The sequence below is a fragment of the Paramormyrops kingsleyae genome, chromosome 1, assembly GCF_048594095.1.
Source record: "Paramormyrops kingsleyae isolate MSU_618 chromosome 1, PKINGS_0.4, whole genome shotgun sequence".
Taxonomy (NCBI): domain Eukaryota; kingdom Metazoa; phylum Chordata; class Actinopteri; order Osteoglossiformes; family Mormyridae; genus Paramormyrops; species Paramormyrops kingsleyae.
The window spans coordinates 24,091,954-24,114,653 of NC_132797.1; the positions used below are offsets into that span (position 1 = coordinate 24,091,954).

The 22,700-nt window shown below is 44.8% G+C and overlaps 1 protein-coding gene across 4 annotated transcripts in view; it reads left to right on the forward strand.

The window, feature by feature from the left end:
* fars2 (phenylalanyl-tRNA synthetase 2, mitochondrial) overlaps positions 1-22,700 on the forward strand; it is a 91,581-nt gene that overhangs the window by 13,938 nt on the left and 54,943 nt on the right. For 2 of the 4 annotated variants that reach the window (XM_023800263.2, XM_072711978.1), the window contains exons 2-4: positions 10,738-11,383; positions 12,175-12,337; positions 13,451-13,582. In XM_023800263.2, the coding sequence (XP_023656031.1) occupies positions 10,748-11,383; positions 12,175-12,337; positions 13,451-13,582 (931 nt within the window). In that variant the 5' untranslated portion in view covers positions 10,738-10,747. Of the gene's footprint in view, positions 1-1,636; positions 1,810-4,246; positions 4,269-10,737; positions 11,384-12,174; positions 12,338-13,450; positions 13,583-22,700 lie in introns of those variants that run through there. The other 2 variants (XM_023800264.2, XM_072711977.1) reach the window with 2 other exon arrangements.

The window sequence follows — 22,700 nt, forward strand, 5'->3', positions numbered from 1 at the left end:
GAGTTACGCAGCCCCTGTGATGGAAGCCCCTCAGGATGGAAGGGCTGATGTGGCTGGATGCTGCCATCTGCTCAGAAACATGTGTTTGGCGAGACCCAGCGCCCCCCCCATCCCCCCCCCCCCCCCCACGCTGGTGATTACAGTTCATTGATAAATAACGTAGAACGCCCACTCCGGTGCTAGCCTGTGGAGCAGAGGTCCGACCAGCGCGTCATCTGGACGCCACCTGCATCCAATTTGTGTCGTTCCCCCGGATACAGCGTCCCTAACTGTCATCGGGCCACACACTTGATAGGTGCTCTGCATCCTGATTGGCCGGAAATTCACCTTTATCTAAATTCACTGAATTTCATTGCCGCTAGTTGCAAAAGTCTTGAGCAGAAAGACCACAGAGACTTCATTTGCCAATTTATCGCTAGTTTGTTGTGTTGTGATTTATTAATTAGTTGTTCTGCTGCGGCTAGCCTGTTATACACTGCCTAACCCGGGCTCCATCCCAGGGCCCCACATCAGGATTTTTGAATAATTTCTTTTTTGGTTGTTACAGCAGGATTTTTTGCTGTAGACAGGGCCTCAACCCCCCTAAATTTTGTCCTGAATGTGATTGTAGTCTTTTAGCATTTGGATTGTCACTGTTGTCCACAGGGCTACTAATTGGCTGAGGATCATGGAGAGGAGCAGTGAGGCTGCCAAACGAACCTGAAGCCTGTTTATCAGCTAACGCGCATGCAGCCCTGCTGCGCAGCTGCCCCGTCGCAGCCCTGCTGCGCAGCTGCCCCGTCGCCCTTCGGCTTCTGTGAAGTGGCCTCTCATGGGCCCTGGCCTTCCCTTTCTCTCCTCTGTCATCCCTCACTTTCTCTGCTGACAGGAGGGAAACCTGCCAGGAGCAGGAAGTGGGACAGGGGGGTCATGAAGTCGGCCAGTAGAAGGACATCATGGAAAGGTGGGGGGTGCGGGGGGGGGGGGGATGCATGTCAGAAATCTGTGGAAATGATCAGAGCCCCACATCTCTCTCTCTAGGTTATCAAAAAGCAAAAAAAGGGCAGGACCCTCGTGTTTGAGATGAGTCCACCAATGACCTAAAGTCAGGCGTCCTCGTCATATGTCACAGTTTTGGAAATTTGCTCTTTACTCAAGATTCCTTGTGCTTTTTTCATAGAGTCCATGGAAAGTTATTGATGAAACCACATGACAAGTGTTTTTTTTTTTATCAGTTTATCTCTTTGCTTTAGGTCAGTGGTTCTCAGTCCTGTTCCTTGTGCCCCCCCCCCCCACACTGCTTTCATCCTGCCAGGAACAGGACTGAGAACCACTGCCTTATGAGAACACCTTTGGGATTCTGGTTCTGTCTGTTAGAATCTGGAAAAGACTTTTACTTTAGTGAAATAGAAACAATGAAAGGGATTGTAATGGTAGCCATTTTAGTTAGTCCTACTGAGGAAAGATGTGTATTTACCAAAATTGCTTTTTTTGGCTGCCTGCTTTCTGAAGCCCTACCCAGTGTGAGATATTAAGGTTCTGCACTGGGGATCCTAGATCCACATATGCTTTGTCACGTTGTTCAGAAGTCAGGTCAGGTACCCGGGTCCTCCTCTATCAGGTTGCTCCACAATGACACCTACTGTTGGCAGGGTGCCTGCACATCTGCATGTGGAAGGGACAGTTCTCTCCCCCTGCTGTTACGTGGAGTGAGAAGAAAGACGGCTTCCAGCGGCGGTCTTCACCACTCAGTCAGTGTGGGTCCTCTGTGTCGAGGACAGACCTTCCAATCTGCAAGTAAATGGCAGCTCTGACTGGAATCGTACATCGGTGAGTCGTCAGCAGGGGTGTAGCTAGATGTTCTGATCCCCCCTATTCCTGGGACAACCTGCCATTTTCAGTTTTTTACTTGGCTGATCTGGTGCATTTGGATCAATTCATTTGTTAGAGGGGGAGTTGTAGGTTAGATTTGTTGAACATTGGTACATCATTATGATACAGTCAGTCATTTGATATTCATACCGGTTTATAATTTTAAAGAGCCCATGTAATATGCCCAGGTTTCCATGCCCTTACTGTGCCCCCGGATCACCAGGAAACTGGTGAATTGCTGTCCTAAAAAGAAGAAAGAAACACTGAGGTGGAACCACAGAAAGGAATTCTGTCGATGTGTTAGTTTAAAGGGAATAGTGTCACTATAGTGTTACAGACTGAAAGATGCCTTCTGGGTAGCAGCGTGGCACCTCTGAGGTTTGGGGCCCCCTGTTGGCCACAAACAGTCACTATGCTAAACATAAAATAAACACGTTCCTTATAGAGGAGATGCTGAAGCAGCACGTTCTGCTAACCAACTAGATAGTGATGATCTTCTGAGTTGACTTGCTAGCTATTTACTTTGTTTTTGGGAGTTAGGTGACATTTCGAGTGGGGCTCCAGAAACGAGAGACCCACATGGGATTGGGAGTCGCAGTGAGAGAGAAATGGGGGGGAGGTTTGATGGAAGGTGAAGCACAAGGGGCAACACATTGGGCATTGTTTCCTGTGGGGGGCTATAGGTCAGTGTGGGGTCAGGGTGTCTGTGATTGGTAATGTGATGCCGGGGAAGTGAGGGCCGCCCCCTTCCCATAGATTACACAGGTGGCACAGTAGAGTTAAGCTCCTTCTCATGGAGAGACGGAGTGCAACAAGCTACAAGGCAAATTGGAAAGAGAATTCCAGTTCTTTTCCAGCCAGACTGCGAGGTTGACAGAAATGGCGATTTGATGAACATATGGAAAATGATGCTATTGGCAGTGTGTATCACAGCGGGGTAGGGATCTGTGCCCATGTCCAGAAGGTCGTGGGATTGCATCCCATAGGTGGCAGGCCAAGGCCTTAACCCAGGGAGGCTGGCTGATTCTATCCTGACTCCAGGCTTTTCTCACTTTATGGGTCACTTTGGACAAAACTTTTTGCCAATTAAACAAACGAAAGTGTCTCTACTGGTCGATTCTAAAGAACCGTTCGTGCACAAGCATGTCAGAGTCCACACTGTCACCTCTACTGCTCTGCTGCTCTGTCTCTCTTCTGTGTTTCCTGGAACACTTGTTCAGGATTTAAGAATTTTTATCCACTCAGATATTGTCTTTGCATTTTCCTTTTCGACTTCCTCTGGCGATTGTATCTTGTCAAATATTTTAAAAATCATAATAAATCTTGAATAATAGCTAAATTGACTGAACATCTGGCTCAGAACCACAAAAATCAGTTCTTTATAGGTTTTCTCGTGCAACTTTTTTTTTATACTGTTTATTATTGCAAGTCATGCAGTAGTCAGACAGATTGGGATTACTGCTGCTATGGAAGATGAATGTAAGTTTTTCCTCTTTTTTTAACCTCTGGGTCAGTGTAAGAGATTGGTTTTGTTGCTGAGTAGGCGTAAGGGATGCTCAGTGGTAGACACGATTCCGACATGCATATTGACTCAGTGCATGGGAGGAGGAATTGTTATGGGCCTGTCTGGGAATTCTTTATATCTGTGTTGAGGGTTTAGGTGTTATGTGGAGTGTCTGTATGAACGGCGAGTCCCAGCATGGGCTACACGTCGCTGAGCAGTCAGAATGATAAAATGCGCCATATATCTGAGCAGTCTTTGTAACACAGGGCAGGGTAAGTCATATGGTTGGATGCATGGGATGGATGGAAAGCTGGCTATGTGAAACTTCACATAAAAATATGTTGATTATTAAAGGGAGTTGGGGTTATCCACAGTAAACCCTTAAGTGGAACATCTTGAACATTATTTAGCAAGTCGGAAAGTATATATTTAACAGTATTAATTGGAATGACTTCGCTGGAAACTTAGTGAAAGTGTTGAGACGTATTGTCGGCTGTTTGCAGAAATATAGCTCCGCATGAGTCTGCCGGGAATCGCATTCGTCGAAATGGCGCCAAAAGACGCCGGAAGCCTTCCTCAAAGCGATAGCCAGCCATCGGCACGCTGACCCTGAGCACACGTCTGGGGAGGAATGGAGCTGCTTTCCTTCTCACTTCTTCAGTTTCAGCAATAAGGGGCTTTGACAAAATAGCCAAGAAGGGATATTAGGGCTGTTACTCACGGAAATGGGGCCTTTTCCATTCCGCCTATCCAGCCTCTCAAGTTTCCAGCCCCCCCGCCCCTTTCTTTTTAACTTCTCTCTCAGAAGGAGACTTATGTGACCAATCGAGGCATCGTAAATGGCTGTAATAAAGGAACAGTCTTGTGGAGTTGGGGAGGAACAGAATGGCGGTACAGAGCCCACATGAGGAACGTGAGTTGGGGATTGTTGACGTTGCCGCAGAGCCATGTGGTTCGTCACAGGGGAGATGTTTGTCGGGATCCCCCATCTCGCCACTCAGGAACCTGGAAGGGCGTGCCACACGTTGAAATGATCTTGCTCTCCTTTGAGACATATACACACACATACACATACCCACACACACACACGTACACACACACGCACGTGGTTGAGAGTGAGCCATTTATCCAGCATCCTTGGAGTATTTTGGGGGTCAAGGGCCCAATGGAAATGTGACTATTCTGCTGAGGCCGGGGCTCGAACCAACAACCATCTGATCACAAACCCACTTAGGTATAGAGCCACACACTGCCCTGTTGTGGTCTCATTCGGCACAGCAGTAAACAGGAAGAGCGTACGCCCCCTGCTGACTCATCAGTTCTTGATATGGATCAGGTTCGTTTTGACATCACAAACCACCACCAAGAGTGGCAGCGAAACTCAATTCCTTTTGTAACTTCTGTTATTTTTGTCAAATAAAGGAGATTAAATAGGTTTCGTGTGCAAGAAACATGAAAACACAAAAGTCACCATAAAACGAAGTGACACCTTGAAGACCTTCAGAGGAATTACAGAACCTAGACGTCTGATCTCCATGAACCAAGACCCGCTGTGTGGAAATGCTTTCTGCCAGCTGTGATTCTCTGCGAGCTTCACATACCGTCGACAGCGCTCTTCCACGTAGCTGCCTCAGACTGTCAGATTTCATTCGCCCTTGAGGATACATGCATGCCATAAGATTCACAAAACGCCTTCCACTGACTCATTCTCTTGAGAACACAGCTTCAGTTGTCTACCTTTTTCATAATTTGTTCCTTTACATCTGCAGCTCTTCTCACTGATGTTTTACTTTTATTTATTTATTTTTGCATTTGTGTTGAAGTAGAGAAATTATACAAATTTGATTGCTCAGTGCTGCTTGATACAGCAGTGGATCAATGAAAGGTAGCCCTGAAATGTGACCATTGATATTGCGCACTAGGCAGGAGTGTACTTACTGATTCTGGGTCCCCTGAGTCGTTTTGCCCCCCCCCCCCCCCCCCCGCTCTCTGTATCTGTAACGTTTGCTGCGTCCCTATCAGGTGTTTCATTTCTTGTAGCGAAGAAATTGGTCAGCTTCTAATATTCTATCGGCGTGGATCTTGAGTGTAGTTCTGTTGTGTGTTAGCCTGAGGTGCAAGACAGCATGCGGTCAAGGGTTAAAGATGCTGGTCATTCAAACTCAGTGGCCGCAGTGAAAGGAAAAAGATGAGATTTTTTTTGCCAAAACCAGGTTTAGGCAGAAGAACCAATGCAATGGAACAAGAGCACTGTTCATTGGGAGTGGCTGCTTAACAAGAGGAGAGGTGTTGGTCCAGGTGTATGAGGGAGAGTTGGAGAGAGCTGGGAGTAGCGTGTGCATACTGCTTAGATATGGATGCTTCTGTGCATGTGTGAGCATGTGATCTGTGTCTTACAGCAGCTGCTTCTGTAAGGACCCCTTCCTAGACAATCTGAATGGACTAGCAATCAAAAGAAGGACTGCTAGTGCTTAGTGTTCTTCCACTGGGTGACCAGGGTATAGAGGTGGCCAAGATCGGCTCTGCAGTCATTCGGTTCTCGGCAAAGTGTGCTGGGGGTTCTGTCCATGCCAGATTGGATTCTCAAAATAGCGCTGATGCGTAATATGGAGCAGTGTCCTTATGAATCACAGTAACTGTTGTGATTACATTGTTGCATGTGGCTTGGAAGTTGGAAGAAAATGTGGTGTGTGTCATAATCAGAAGTGTGCTGGCCTGACATTAGCGTCATGTTTGGTTTTAGAAAGAATTATGGGAATAATAATTGCCACTGATTGGCATGGCAACCCCGTGCTGGTTGGGCGCGGCTTCAGGCCCTGTGCTTCCCAGTCCAAGATAAGTGGATGTATGGATATTTACTTCCAACCCAAAGGCTGGTACATTAAGAATCAAGTACCGGTAACTTTTTTTTGTAAGATTTTTAATCCTTTTGCTTTGGCTGTTTATTAACCTGTGTGTGCAAGACTTTAATTAATTTTACAGATTTTATTTTTTCATGTATTTGATTTGACATGATTGATTTGATTAATTTATTTTAATGTCTATAGTAGGGGAACGTGCGCACAACCTAACGTATTTTGGTTTTGGCTAAATGATTTTTAAAATAATTGAGTTAATCATATTTTTATACAAGCAACATCCAGATCTGTGCTACAAGTGAACACTTAAAGTTTGGTTGTAGAACCTACCGTTCTTGTACGATTGCACTGAAAGTGGCAGAAGTGAAATGTTACATCTTATCCCATGGACGGGTTTAATTGTAACGCTGGCTAGAAAAGTCAGAATGAGATAAACACAGTTCTATTTGTATGTTATAGGTGGGTATTGATTCTGGATCTATCTAAACGCATTCACGTGCCACAAAGCATTGTTGGGGAGCCAAAATCTTACATTGTAGTAACAGTCTAGCCTGAAAAACTGAACTTTGACACCTTGGGAATATTGTTCCTGACATCTTCATGGCAATAAATCGCTTTTAATTGAACTGAAAATGGTTGTTTTTATTTCATTATATTATACTAAGGGTGGCTAAGTTGTAGCTAACGCTGTCTGAAGTTTCTCAAGCCTGGCTAACACTAGTTCTGAGTTGTTTATGCATTTAAAAAGGATGCTATGTTTTTGGCAACAAGACGGTTACTAAGGTAATATAAGATACTGTGCTTTATATCTCCACGGAAACACACTCTGTCTCTCTGAAAATTAGCAGAAGACCGTCTGCTGGCAATATGGTAAACTGACTGGAAGCACACCCTGCTCGACCTTGTGTTACTATGTAAGAGGTCAGTGTTACATTTAACCCTGCGTTAAAAGGTTCCCTGTGCACTGCTACATTCTTAGTGATTTCTTCCTATGGCTTTGTATTTTTTTTTCTCAAAAAAGTCAAAATGTAAAGTTAATGTAATGTAAATTTAATGACCAATTAATGTATATTTAATGCCAAGTCCAAAGTTAGTTGTTCATTCTGTAAATGAGTTGTCCATTGTCGTGGGATATTAGCACGAGAGGTCACCGCATGGTGGGGAGGCCCTGGGAGAGGGAACCTGCAGGGGAAACGCTAACTCGAATGAGGATGAATTTTTAGTAACAGCGTAACAGCGTAGATCGAAGGCAGATGGTCACACATCCACAGGGGCAGCAAGTATGTAAAGACGCAGACCAGAGTGAGAATGATTTTAATCAACCTGAAGCAGCAAAGGTCCTCCAATGAAGCCAGAACAGGAGGGCTATTTTCAATTCACTCAATTCATTGTGTAGAAGTAAAGAGAAAAGATTTGGATTGTAAGTTAAGTAAGTTGTGATAATAATGCAACGTTTTGGCTTTACAAGATCATGAACTAGATTTTAGAATCTTTTAAAGTGAAATGATAATATTGTGAAGATTTGTTTTGTTTTATTTAGCCTGTCTGAAGCTTGTTAGAAACGTCATAGGAATCCTTTCATGTGTAGAAGTTCCATGTTTTTGGCACATAGTTCCATGTTTTTGATGCAGAGTTGTTTTCTTTAAAGTGGATTTGACTTGGGTTTCATTGGGTTCTTGAGCAAGTGCTTTAACCGGCAATTGCTGTACGGACACCCTACTCTCTGATCCTTTGGACAAAAGTGTCTGCAAAATAACTAAGTATAATAAATGCAATAAAATTAACATGTCAGAGGGTAAGGCATTGGAGAACGTCGATGGATACACAATGTGGGGGATCTGTAATGGTGGGAGTCATTGGGACCCAGTGGTCTCTCTGTATGCTTATGTAACTGCCAAGGAATGGGAGGCCATTCTGCAGGAGCTGGTGCACCTTGTGCTGCAGACAGTGTTCCCACATGATGCTCCTGTATTCCTGCATGATGCTGCCTCCACACACACTGCGAAGCGACTTCACGGGCTGCTGCTTCGTGACCATGAAGGAGTCGCATGCCTCCCAAGGTATCTCTCATCCCCAGCTCATTGAACCTGTATAGGAGGTTCTGGACTGCGGAATATGCCACTACAGACAGGACCCATAAAAGGAACATCATGAAAGGATGAAGTTGTTCTGAAGTCTGTGGGAGGTCCATCTGCTTATTAGGTCCTTGATATTATCAAATTATTTGCCCATTGTATTACTTTATCTCCCCCTGTGTGTCTCAGTGTACATATATTTAACACACAGACATATATGTGTGTGTGTGTGTGTGTGTGTGTGTAATATATAAAATATAATATAATATAATATTTATGCATCACAACAGTGACTCCCCGTAGGGTCCAGTCCCTGCTCTCAGACTGCATTATCTTGGAACTGGGTCGCAACACAAAATTCCAGATAATAACCCGCCCGGCCGTATTGACACAGTACGTAAGGAAGCGAGAGATTTCCTAGGGGAGCTTATTGTTCAGCTGCTTATGAGGGAAAAGATGCAGCTATTGCTGCAGCAGTATTGCAGTATTGCGGTGTTGCGGTGTTGTCTGGCTGGGTTGTTGAATGTATATCATTAGCCCTGCTTTGTCACAAGCCCAAATAGCTTTCTGGGGTGGCTTGTATAAAAGAATGCACTGGAGACGTCAAACTGCATCCAGAAAAATCAAAAGAGATCGGCAGAGATTTGAATGCCACACGGAAATTGTAAATTTTAAAGGAATAATTGCAGAAATGTCAAGTCACACATTTTTTGCTAAAAAAAATACCTCTGTACGCCTGTTGACGGCAAATTATTTGGGGTCTTTATGGTAAAAATGTCTGACAAAGGACATTTAAGAACTGTGAAATTACGTGAATGACCAATGGGGCAGTGTGTGGCTCAGCAGGTTAGGATGCTGTGTCAATCGTCAGAAGATCGCTGGTTCAAATCCCAGGGCCAGCAGAGTGATTTCACCATTGGGCTCTTGAGCCAGACCCTTAACCCCCAATTGCTTCAAGAAATGTCTGACCCTACTTTATCAAATGTATTTAGTTTTGGATAAAAGAATCTACTAAGTAAAGAAAATGTAAAATTAGTGTAATAAATTGTGAGAAATAAGTATATAGAATCAATTATACAACTTGAACACTAATTTTCTTTTGAATGTTTCTCAGAGTGCTATAATCTCTCAGAAAATTCCCTGTTCATTGCATTTTATTTTCATCATGTTTCCAATCTGCTAAGAAATTTCCCACATGTGTTTTCTCGCGAGTCCTTTGTCATTTCCACCTCGGATGATTTCTCCATTCTGTGCGGAAGCCAATGTAATGTTTTAATCTGCCATTTTGGGGGAAAAAGACAGACAGTTAGCAATTTGAAGAAATCTACCATCAGCCCAGGATAATATTTCCATCCCTTCCACCCTTGTCGCTGAGCGCTCGCCTCATCCAAGTAAAAAAAAATGTGACAGAATAAATACGGAGGCTGTGTCAGCGGAGAACAAGTGGCGTGAATCCAGGTGGGGTGGGGGGCACGGGGGGGGATAAATGTCATCCGCATTTACATTCCTCTAATTGATGGCCCCCGTTATCCCGAGCGACTGACAGGGACGTTAATGCAAATGTTGTGCAGTTGGCCCTGGCGAGGAAAATCTGTTTGATTGAAGCTGGTCTGGGACGGAAGCATTTTGTTCACTGTCCCTAATTATGAATTTGAATTTGACTGTTGCGATAGGGAGCACATATTGGATGGAATTTCCTGTGTTGGTTTTACTTTGCTGCACACATACCTATTACTGCTTGGGTCTAAGTGTCTCATTTTTTATTTCTTAGAGACAGGCTCTCAGTTCAGTTAGTTTAAGAGGTTATACAAATCTTTGTAACTTTTTCCAAATGTATGCAAGGATACTAATGATTTGTGGGCTTTCTTAACACGGTTTTTCTCAACCCAGTCCTCAGGCATCCCTAGACAGTCCATATTTTAGCTCTGTCCCAGCTCCATGCACACCTGAACTAAACAATCAAGAATGAACCAAGCAATCAAAACAAACTGAACAATCAACAAAGAACAAACCAATCAAAAACAAATGAAGCAATTGAGAACAAACGAAGCAATCGTGAACAAACGAAGCAATTGTGAACACCAAATAACTGCTACAGCTGCGGTGGGAGCTTACAAGGAGCCATAATGTGGACTGTCTCAGGATCCCTGAGGACAGGGCTGAGAGACACTGACTTATTTTGGGTTATGTACAGAGGTGGACATTTCAGGTCCAGAAAGTAAAAATCCAAACCAGGATTTTATTTCAACCAACCAGTTGAGTACTATATGACTACTACTCTTTATACTTAACTGGTTGGTTGAAATAAAATCCTGGTTTGGATTTTTACTTTCTGGACCTGAAATGTCCACCTCTGGTTATGTATAACCCAATCACCTCTTTGTGATGATCTCTGGAGTCTTCCAAGCACTGTCCCATACTCTGCTTACCATGATGTTTGTCTCCCAAGGTGATGGACCATGAGGCTATGCCATAGCAACCACCCTTTGTCCCTGCGCCCTCTGCTGGACCTCCCAGGCATCCAATGGTGGCCCTTCAGTAGGCGGGGCACCGTGCCCTTACCCTCTCACAGACTCCCCCACAGACATGTGACCACTGAGAGCCCCGCCTCTCAGCCAGGTGGGCAGGGCTTGGTGGAGGTGCTCGGGCAGAGCTACCCCCGTGATGACTACACCAACGTGACGGCCAAGATCCTCTCTAAGGTTGGCCGCAACCTGCACAACCAGGCGTACCACCCGCTGTGGCTCATCAAAGAGCGCATCAAGGCGTACTTCTATGAGTCCTACACAGGTCGTTGGGGCAAGCGCCTTTTCTCCGTCTACGACAACCTGAGCCCAGTGGTGACGGTGGAGCAGAACTTCGACAGCCTCCTGACTCCCCTGGACCACGCCAGCCGCAACAAAGGGGACAACTACTACCTGAACCGTGGCGTGATGCTGCGGGCGCACACCTCCGCCCACCAGCGTGACCTGGTGCGCTGCGGCCTTGATGCCTTCCTGGTGGCCGGGGATGTGTACCGAAGGGATGAGATCGATGCCACTCACTACCCTGTCTTCCACCAGATGGAGGGCGTCCGCCTTTTCTCCGAACACGAAGTGAGGATGCCTCTGATTTTTCAAAAGCTTAATATGATTAGTTAATTGATAATTAGTTCATTGATGATTAGTTGACTGATGATTGTACCATGGCACTGTTAAATTATAAAATCTGAAGGCTGATTAACACATAGTGCTGGTCAAGCGAATCAAAGTAGTAAATAAATGTGCGATTATAATGTGTAATTCTTACTAACGTTAGTTAAGGCAAACTATAAAATCGCTATCAATCAGTGACTAAATATCAAAATGATTTACTGATGTAATGCACTTGCTGTCCAGTCATACTTTACAGTCGAATTACATCATTACTTTAGTTTGTGTGTTTAATAAATAAATAGATAAATAATCACACACTCACAGTTTTTTGCCTCCACAGCTTTGCGTTAAAAACATATAATGCATATAGAGCCTGGAGTTCATTGGCACCTGCTTTTGTGTCAGGCAGTTCATTGTTTCTGAAACTGTGCATTAACTCTTATTTACTTCACTTAGTGCATTAACCCTTAACCCTTCTGTCTGCTGTATTGTAAATGTGCAGTATATTTGCAATATGCGCAAACAATGTTTGCCCCTTCTCTGGTCTTTCACTCTTGTTGGGTTCTCTCCATGTATGAGTCCTGAAATTCATTTTACACCGTGACCCCCCCCACCCCCCATGCATTGTGTGAATTACTTTATTGGTCGTACATTGTCCTCCCAGTGTTTGTCTAATGGCTTTGTATTCTTTTATGCATTCCCTGTTTCATGTGTCATGTTAATTAATCTCAGCTCTCTACCTTCTGTCCCAGCTATTTGCGTCCGTGAAGCATGGGGAGGACCTGCGTTTGTTTGAGCTTGGCGGCCGGCGCACTGCGGAGAAGCAGGAGATGCACACGCTGGAGGCCGTCAAGCTGGTGGAGTTCAACCTGAAGCAGGCACTTACCCGCCTCATCAGGCACCTTTTTGGGGAAGGTGGGAGCTTTGGGCGGAGCTTGAGGGGGTTGGGGGCGTGGCCTGGCAGTTTGGGGGTGGGGCATTAGGTAGGGCAGGGCTGGGATCCTGCCCTGTGACATCATTACCATCGCATGGCTGGTTGGTGGAGTAGCTGCAAAATCAGAGAATAAAAACGCCGATTGGGTTTAACCATGGTTCCTGGGAATACCGTTTGACTGATAAATAGTTTTGCTTTCAGGATGTGGTCACATTCAAATCATGACGACAAGTAAGAGGAGTAGAAGTTACCCTTCTCCTTCTCCACAGTTAGCTCCTGATGACCCAGTTAACGAAGCATCACTAAAAAATGTGCATTGCCATTAGATCTCAGGATTTTTAGATATACAAGTAAAGACAATGGAATAGTCCAACATGCATTAAGGGTCAGACCTCCTGGGTTTTTCCACATACAAGAACAATTTGAACATCTACTTCCCAGTCCCACTATCTGTCTCAGACCCTCCTTTTCCCATGAAGGCATCTCACCAGCTTCTCACCAGTTTAGGATATAACACCAGCACACTCGTTCCTGGAAATATTTTCCTTGCTAATGTTATTGGTACCAAATTCCCATTATTCCTCATTATTTGTCGCCGTGATATTTATTTCTCATTCATTTATGCTATTTATGTGTAACTCTGCTGCTGCCATCATTGAGTATATTCTAAACCAGGGGTGGCCAATCTTATCCGCAAAGGGCCGGTGTGTATGCAGGTTTTTGGGATAACCTGTAGGTCAGCTGTTAAAACCCAGGTGTGAGGACTCTTCATCCAATCAGTCCTCTAATTAGTAATCTAATTAGGGAGTTGCAGCGAAAACCCGCATACACACCGGCCCTTTGCGGATAAGATTGGCCACCCCTGTTCTAAACATTCCAACGTGTTCAACGTACACATGTCCTGTCTGTCTCTGCACTTTGTGCACAGATGGAGCACCGTGGTCTGGGGAACGTTATTTAGTGCCAGTAAAAATGACTGCTGTGACAATAAGGCCCCACTTGACTTGACGTGACTTTTTGCGTTGCCAGTTAGCGTCACGGGGTTATTTGCACGGTGCGGGCTGTCCTAACGCTGCTGTGCTCTTCCCCGGCAGACTTGGAGGTCCGCTGGGTCGATTGCTCCTTCCCCTTCACTCACCCCTCATTTGAGATGGAGGTGAACTTCCAGGGCCGATGGCTAGAGGTTCTGGGCTGCGGGGTGATGGAACAACGGCTGGTCCAATCAGGTACAACCAGACGTGCTTTTGAAGAAACTATCTTTCCATTTGTGGGAGATTGAATGAATGAATGTTTATACAGCACTTTTCAAGACAACCAATGCACTTCACTGAAGCATTGGGGAGCCACTTCAACCACCAAATCTGTGTAGCACCCATCTGGATGATGTGATGGCAGCCATTCTTCACCAGTACACTCACCACACAGTGGTGAAGGGGCAAGAGAGGATTCACTAATTATATATAGGGGATGATTAGTAGGCCAGATTCGAAAGGGCCACAGTGGGCAATTTCATCCAAAGACATGGGGGTACCACCCCTACTCTTTCCATGGATGCCCAAGGATCTTTTATGACCTCAGAGAGTCAGGACCTTGGTTTTACTTCTCATGCGAAGAACGGCACCATTCTTTCAGCACAGTGCACTGCACTGGGGGATTGGGATCCACACAGACCACAGGATGGGCTCCCCTGTTGGCAAACCAACACCAGTTGGCCAAATGAAACTGGTCTCTAGCCCGTTTTAATTGGTCCAGTGATGAAATCACCACCCCCTACGGCTGGGCAGAGCCATCCAATCACAGAAATTTGTTTGATCATTGGAATTTCGAAAGAATCAATGGAATTATCTTCGAACTTTTACCCATCCTACATCTTAGAATGGGAGCCAGGCCTGCTCGCTCACGATCAGGCAAACATTTCATTCACCAAGACCCAGGTTGCCTTTGGGCTTAAGAATCACACTTCCTACCTCTGACAGTAGATGGCACTGTTGCGCAGTCCCAAGAGAGGAGCTGTGCCACTGTCGAGAGGCTGTCTCACCACAGAAGGACAGGTCGGACCTGACACTGACATCCCAGAGAATCTGAGGCCTCAAAGATACCAAAACTGCTTCGTTGTGTATCGAGGTCTCAGCCGCTGTGCATGATTTTAAACAACAATTAGCCGACATTCTATATAGCAGAGATAAACTGATGGTATATTGTGAAGTAGTAACAGGAAAGCAAAGTTGACCAAAGAAAGACAGAATCAAAACCAAAGATCAAAGGAAGACAGTTGGGGGATTATGAAGTTAGCGGAACCTGACTGTATGCCTGTCTTGTTCCCAGTCTACTCGGATCCATTTCAGGTTCCTTAACTGGGGCAGCATTGTCTTGCATCCCTGCACACAAGACCCCGTTGCAACCTTTTTGTAGGAACAACTGAAAAATATATATAAAAAACAAGTTTCAGAAGGCTAGTGAAGTTAACATTGTTTTTAATGTCATGTAGTTCTTCACTAGTAGGTTTGACTTTGTGTTGCTGTCTTGCAGTGTCTTTTTGATATTGCTTTTAGACGTCTGTTAACCTAGAGCAAGGTTTGATTTTGGGTGATGAAAAACTTATACTTGTATCCAGACAAAAACTTATATAAGTATAACTCCTGTCCAGACAGACCTTTTGAGACTTCTTAATACAGTCAGTGTCATTTAAGGTTGGTATGAGGTCAAAACAGCTGCATGAAGGGTTACCGTGACGAGGAGAAGTCGGAATTCTCGCCAGCAGCAAGAGCATTCAGTAAACATGTCTATTCAGCCAGCAGACCTGTGCAGACAATATTCCATTTCAACTTCTGTTCCTAGACACAATTAAGAATGTATCGCTTTTAGCTGAAGTGCTTATGAGGAGGATAGGATTCAGTTCGGTGGCCGGTTAGATTATCTAGCCTTTGATAAGAATTTCACCCCCCAATCCTGGTTCAGCCAAAAGCTCTGCTGTGAGAACCTCTGTGTTTTGGGACAAATCAGCACCTGGGTGCAAAGGAACCACTGGGAAGGAGCAACCTGGCCTAGTGTTGTGTTTACTAAACATTTTATTTGTTTAGGTTTAAAGCTCTTTATATTTGTTGACATAACGTGTAGGATGTGGGGGGGGGGACAGTCTGGTGATAAGCCAATTCAGCCATACCTGCCTAATTACCATCCATCCATCTTCCATCTGCATCGGGGTGGGGGCTTGGCGCTGGAGCCTATCCCAGGCAGCATAGGGCAGAAGGCAGGATGGGAGCCAACCAATCACAGGTCACAAGTGCACAGTCTTACTATGGCCAGTTTGAAGAAACCAGTCCAGCTAGCTTCATGGTTTTGGACTGCAGGGGGAAACCTGTGTACACATGGCGAGATCACAAAATCCAAGCGGGGGTAGGGGTCGCGTCCCCCAGCCCTGGAGGGGTGAGGTAGCAGTGCTCTCTCTTGACACTGTGTGTTACTCTTGCCTAATTGCCAGAGATATAAGATTTATTCTGTGCAGCACAGGGGATGTTCAGAGGGACACAAAATGATCATGGGGCCGGGGTGCGACTGAGGTCTGAGGGACAACCGGCAGAACAAGCCTTATGTCACGAAGCGACACTGTTGTTCCCTTGTCATTCCTCTCCCCTTATTTGTAAAACCTGTAGCCTCCCCAATTTGGTTTTTTAACCCTGACTGTAGCAGCTGTTACCGAATGCATTTGCGTTTCTTTATTTAACAGACACCTTTATCCAAAGCAATGCAGAATTGAGAAAGCAGGGGGAGGCAGGGGGGAGGGGTAGTGGGTTAGGGCCCTGCTCAGCGGTCCAGCAGTGACATCACTCTGCCAGCTGTGGGACCCAGGCCCCATTCGCCCACAGGCAGGATGCCCTAACCCACTGAGCCACACACATTCAAACATACAGACACTTGGATTATTTTTCCTGTCCACCCCCTCCCCCTTCCCCCCCCATGTTTCCTGTGCTTTATAATGCCAGTAGGCTAAACCACCTGAGCTGTTTACTCCCCCCGTCCATCGTCAGAAAGCCATTCTGTCTCCCCGGCGTCCGTGCCGTTGCTGATTGAAACACGTCCTCCAGTACGGCTGGAGGCTTTCAGCTGTAAGCCAGATGCTCTCACATCCAGTCACGCGTCAGGCCCCTGCAAACGCCTGCATTAGAACGACTCGCGCCTTTGACACCTCAGAAATCCTAAATAATTCAGTGTGGTTGAGTGTCACCTCCTGATCCTTCGGATGTTTAGTAGTACTGCATCCTCTATACTTTGGATGTGATCCTCCCTTGACAGGCTGCATAGGTGAGCTCAGATTTCACATGTTGTCTGAAGTATAGTTCATCTTGCTTTCTCGACCTCAGAGATGTAGGAATGATATGTATATATGTTTGTCGTTGGAGGCGTTGAATGTAACTGCAACAGAAATATAAAATGAGTTCGAAATGCATATTAAAAGAATAAAACATTAAATAAGTGCTGGATGGATTCATGGATGAAAATATTTCACTTAATCACTTGAAGTCTGCCTTCAATTGCCCATCACCTTCTGTTGATTTAATTGATGTTGTGGACAGAACATTCTCGAAACAGAAGGTAAGTTTCGATACTACTGTGATGTCAGATATGTTCTGACGTTGGTCTCCTGCTTTTAATGTCCGCTTGTCTGTGTCCTTCTGGCCAATGACAGTGGTGCTGGACTTTCATGTTTTATCTCACGGTTCTGAAGGATCGGCCTGTCTCTGTCTTCTCCTCTGTTCCTTTTTTCTTTCATCCTTTGTGTTTTTGTGTCACTCTGTCTGCAGAGGTTTGCAGTTGATCACTGGGCCGCTGTTGCCAGGGCAACCCTTTTTACACCCCACTCCCAGCTCCACTCCACTCCCCCCAAACAAAAAACACATGCAAACATACACATACCCTATTTTATTTTTTTTTGTTTTGGCAAGAAGGCCAAATTTGAAGTGAGATGTGGCTCTGTGGCTGCGGGGTGTCAGATGGGGGTGCCCGGGTGGGGGGGGGGGGATGGGGGGGAGGAGCTGATTTGTATGTCCCCAAGCGTGACTGCCCCATCTGAAGTGTGCTGAAGGCTGGGCTGGTGCGGATTAATTCGGCAGACGGTGGGGGCTTCCCATTAGCAGTGCTGGTTTGCTGTGTTATTCATTAGGACCCAATGTATTATGCCAGCCCTGATCAATTCTTCTGGGATGGGGGGGGGATGCTCAGAAACATATGGGACCCCACGTTAATGACAGCACGAGCCTCTGGAATAGGGTGTCACAGCTGGATGGACGGGATGCATCCGTGGGGGGGGGGGGGCAACGTAATTAAAGCCATGTTTGGGGACAATTACACAGCCCTTGAACTGGGAGCCTCGGGGTATGGGGTGAGTGTAGGGGGAGGGACACCATCTGTGACCGGTTCAGGTGGCACTTCTGTTCCCGGTTCTGAGTTAATCATGTTCCTGTCGAATCCTTCCTTCGTCCTAATGCATTATTCCATAATTTGGGCTTCATACGTGTGAAGCTGTCTGACGTGTGTTTCCGTCTATTCTGCAGTTTCCCATCTCAGTCATCATGGTTTTGGTTTTCATTTAAAAAAATAAAAATAAAAAATTGACAGGCCTCAAATTCCGTAATTAATGTGGTCCCCCAATTATAGCAGGGCGTGTCATGTGTGCATGTGTCTGTGACTAATCAAACTTGTTCCCCCACATGTCCTTCTAAAAAGAACCCACCCCCCCAATCCACACACACCCCTCCCCAAATTTACACTTACTGCACAAACCTTCCCCCGCTGGACCCATTGTTTGTGGTCATGATGGTCACAGTGGAGGCAATCACCAGTGGCACAATTCTACCCCCCCCTGCCCCCCCCCCCCCCACCATACACACACACACACACACATTTGTTGAACATTCACACATAGGCTGCATGCTTTATTATAAATATATCAGCCTGTAATGTCCCATAAGCAGCTATTTTCAGGTTTTCATCTAATACACATTATATGCAAAAAAGAGAGCTTGTAAACATCAGTGCAAAACAGTACTAAACCGAATATATGGTCCAATTAAAAATTAATAAAAAATTTTAGTTCAGCATTTTCAGATATTAACCAGGGTTTGAAGGGATTTGTAAATATATGCATGTTAAATGGAAGGATTTAGCCATAAAATGTGGCTGCAGGTGATGGCTAATGATTTGTCGCTGTGTGATTCCTGCCTCGTGTAGCTGTAATCGATAGAGATGTTACATTTGTCATAACATTTAAATGAGCCTAGACACTTGTGACTGATCATTTGATAGTAAATTTTGGACCACAGTCTGTCTAAGATATCAAGGTTTTTTCTTTGTTTGTTTGATCAATGTGGGATGATTAGGATTGAGCTGAGAGATCACTGACTGCTTGCTAAGACTGAGCAGATCAGTAAATCACCACTATGCCCACCCACCCCCCCCGGAAGGGACAGACTAGCCGGGGTATTGGATTTATCGCGAGGAGCAGGGAGTCTTTCTGCAAAGCTTTTGATCGTGTCGGGTTAAGGGGCTGTGAATGCTCAGCTGCACATTAGCATGTTAGCACGTTAGCGGGTAGCTCTGTGGGCTCTATTCCTGTAGGTCCTGCAAGTCATGAATTTCATGCAGCTGAAGACCAGGCTCGGCATGAACCGGTGTTCTAGGTACAAGGAAACCATATTGTGGCGAATGGTCCATTGTACAGTTCTGTTAAAGCAAGGAAGCTGATATTAACATAATGGATTGTCACACTCTTGGACTTAAGGTGTTTTGTAGCTGAAATATGAATCAGGAATATATTCTTGGGAGTATTCAGGAAATCATACAACCATACATTTTCCAACACCCATAGCCTTTTATTTACGTATAAGGCTCTTAGCAATCATAAATCCTCTTAAATTTATGGTTTTGTGACCCCATATACTGCGAACAGGAGCCTCAGGTCTTTTGATAAGGGGCTTCCTGTTATCCCTAGGTCCGAATTTAAGACCAGGTGACAGGGCTTTTGTGGTTGCTGCCCCAAGGCTGTGGAACAGTCTGCCCAGAGACAGTAGATCAGCCAACAGTGTGGACTCCCTTAATCAGCATGCCAAAGTATTTTTGTATAGACAGGCCTTATATTGATGTTTAATTGCCTTTGGATTATTATCCGTGAAGCTTTTTGTGACATTTCTTCTTGAAAGGTGCTAAATAAATAGAATGCTTAGCTCTGCAGTACACCATGGGTGGGATGTTAGATTGAATGGTGTGGAGGTAGCTCAGCAAGTTGGGGCGCTGTGCCTCTGATCGGAAGGTTGATGATTCGAATCCCAGGGACTTGAGAGTGATTTCACCATTTGGCCCTGGAGTAAGGGGTTTAATCCCTAATTGTTCCAAAAATGTGTCTTGCTTTGAACAAACACACAGGAGAAATAAATAGATGAAAGGCCATACAATTAAAATATGGGAAGTTTTGAGACATCAGTCAACAAAAAGATACGTTTTTGCGCAGTGGAAGAAAATCCATGCGAAAACAGGAAGAATATGCAAAGATCATAGAAGGCCCACGCAGGCACACGGCGGGTGGGCGGAATGGAACCCACAGCCCAGGAGGCCGCGGCCATGCCCATCGTCCCGCTGATGTACGAGCTATTTTCAGCAGGACCTGAGTGGCTCACATCACCCCATTTCATCTCCTGGCGAATCTCCACTGATTTGAATCGCTGTGAAGGAGATGAAAGTCCTGATCACTTCCTTCATTAATATCGGCCTTTCAGGGCTCCCCAGTTTCAGTTTCATCTTTGCTTCAAAATCACCTACGGCTGCCAAGATGTCACCCCCACCCCACCCCAACAGATTTGTCAGATTCTATGCTCTTATTTTCAAAAAGTAAAAGAAAAAATAATTGCCTAATTAAGAGAGAGGGATTTGATTTACTTGCAGCACTTGAATTAAAGAGACCATTTCTTTGTGTTTATGACAAGGATTCTCTACTTTAGAATCCTCGGTAAAACTCCAGTTTTTAAAGATATTCGGTTGTTTATCTAGTTTTTGGACTGACGATTGTGGTGAAGGTTTTACATCGAGTAGTTTTGCCATCCAGCAATACCGTAGCAAGGTGTCTCTGGAGAGGTTTTACAGGAGGCATCAAAAGAGGAGACAGACGCGATCCCAGTCTGGTCCTCGGGGACCTGCAGACAGTCCACGGGAGCTGGGAGGGAGCAAAAATGTGGACTGCTTTGGTTCCCCCAGGACAGGATTGGGAAACACTCTCCTAGACTGTTACAGGTGATTGAAAAGCCTCATTTGTGTCCTGGTACAGTTCTTCACAGACATCATACACCATATTTTAATCTGTCTTACAAATAACAATCTGAAAATGGAATTACCTCTGATTAAATATAAAATATGAGACCATTAATCATGTTTATTCTTAGTGTAGTCATTTTGTTAATAAAACAAAAAAATGTCTTTTCATCATGCTTTGTGCAGAAAACCACAGAAACAGCCTTTGAGCGTAATAAAGTTTGGAGCTGAGAATTTCATTACTACACATGCTATGTGACACATACCGGATGGCCTGGGGGCTGATAGGTCTGTAGCTGAATTTCTTGAGCTGGCCCCCATATTACAGAGAGCAAAGTGTTGTTATTGTGCTCTCTGGGGAGGCACCTACATGGATGCTATGCCACTGAGGCCTGAACAATGACTTTATTATTCTCATGTTACTCATACAGTCTGCTGAACACAGCCGATTTGTGGGTAGAGATTGTATTGTCTCTCAAGACCATAAACTATCTAAAAAATTAAACCAGGGAGTCATAAGAGAGCATCAGGGATACAATCGCTTTGACCGAGTGTTTCTCAGGGCCAGCCGGTCCACATTTTTGCTCCCAGCTGGGAGGGAGCAAAAATATGGGCTGTGTGTAGGTCCCCGAGGACTGTTATTTAAACATCAAAGCTAAAGGAGGATGGCTGTTGTATAGCATGTCACTGTGGGGGTGTAAAAACGGTTAACGCACTCCAGCACTGCCACAGAATTCACTGCTGGTTCTTGGTGCACAACTGGTCCAGTGAGGTATTAGTGCTGAGGAAAATCAAAGTGGAATTATGGAGGACTTACAAGGTCTTTAGGTTGCTGGGTTCAAATGCGAGAGCTGAAAAGACATGGTTTGTACCATTTTTTTGTTTAGTTTTAACATTTTTTTGAGAACCGCTTTGAAGTTGTAGTAGTAGTTACAAAGTTTCGCTCTACATTGTACTTATATATTTGGAAACATACTAAAGAATCAGGACTGGTGGTGTCAGTTTCTACAAGAAGAGCCATGACAGCAGTTAATCACTGTATAAAGCTCGATTTGTGTACCAGGCAGGGAGCTGATATTGAGTATCCAGTATTTGGAATAAAATTTGGATGACCTACGAGCTCATTTTGCCCTGTCAACATCTCAGTTACTCACGCATTAAGGTACAGGTATGCTGTGGATTTATGCAAGCCTCTGTTTTGATGATATGACCAAAGCCTTTGCCTGAGAGGGTCTCTGGTTTAAGACATAGACTGAATGAAGACTGGGCAGCCAGAGAAAGGTGCATTTGCAGTTCTCCTTTTCAGGGTTAGGTGGGGACAGGTCTGAGTCACACAGGTACTTGGTTCAGGCAAGACGAAGAAAGACAGCAGGACTGCGGTGTCCAGGCTGTTCTGGGGAAACGATATAGTCTCATGACTGGCATTTAAAGTTAAATCAAATCAAACCATAATTCATTTTTAGAGCACAACAACAGGCTGACCAAAGTGCTGCACAAAATCAAACAAATCTAGGGTGGATAGAAAAGACATGAAACATGAACAATAAAGCAACAGAAATGAAACCTAAAAAGCAATTGATTGAAGTTTGCAGGTTGAAGTAAAATAGGATGCACCAATACTTTCTGTATAATAATAATAATAATAATTAATAACAATAATTTGATTCAGATTTTGTCTGAGTTATTAATGCAGACACATTGTCTGCTTACATGTATAAAAAACACGTCTGCATTTTTATTCAGTTGATTTATTATAGAAATTTTATTATCAAGCTGGTAATAATTTACCTCCCATGGGGAGATTACATGTGAAATAAACACACCGGATTTGATGGATTTATCCTGCGATGAAGACTTGATATGAGATGAGGGAGGCAGTTAAATATTTAAGAGGAGCAGGGAAGCACCCGGCAGTCTGGCTGTCAGGACGAAATTCCTTCACAAAGTTTGAATGTTTTATCAAGGTCGATTGGATTTCCTGGGTTTCATTTCTGTACTGCAGTCAGGGGTTGGCATTCTGATTGGGGGAACTAGGAAAAAAAATTA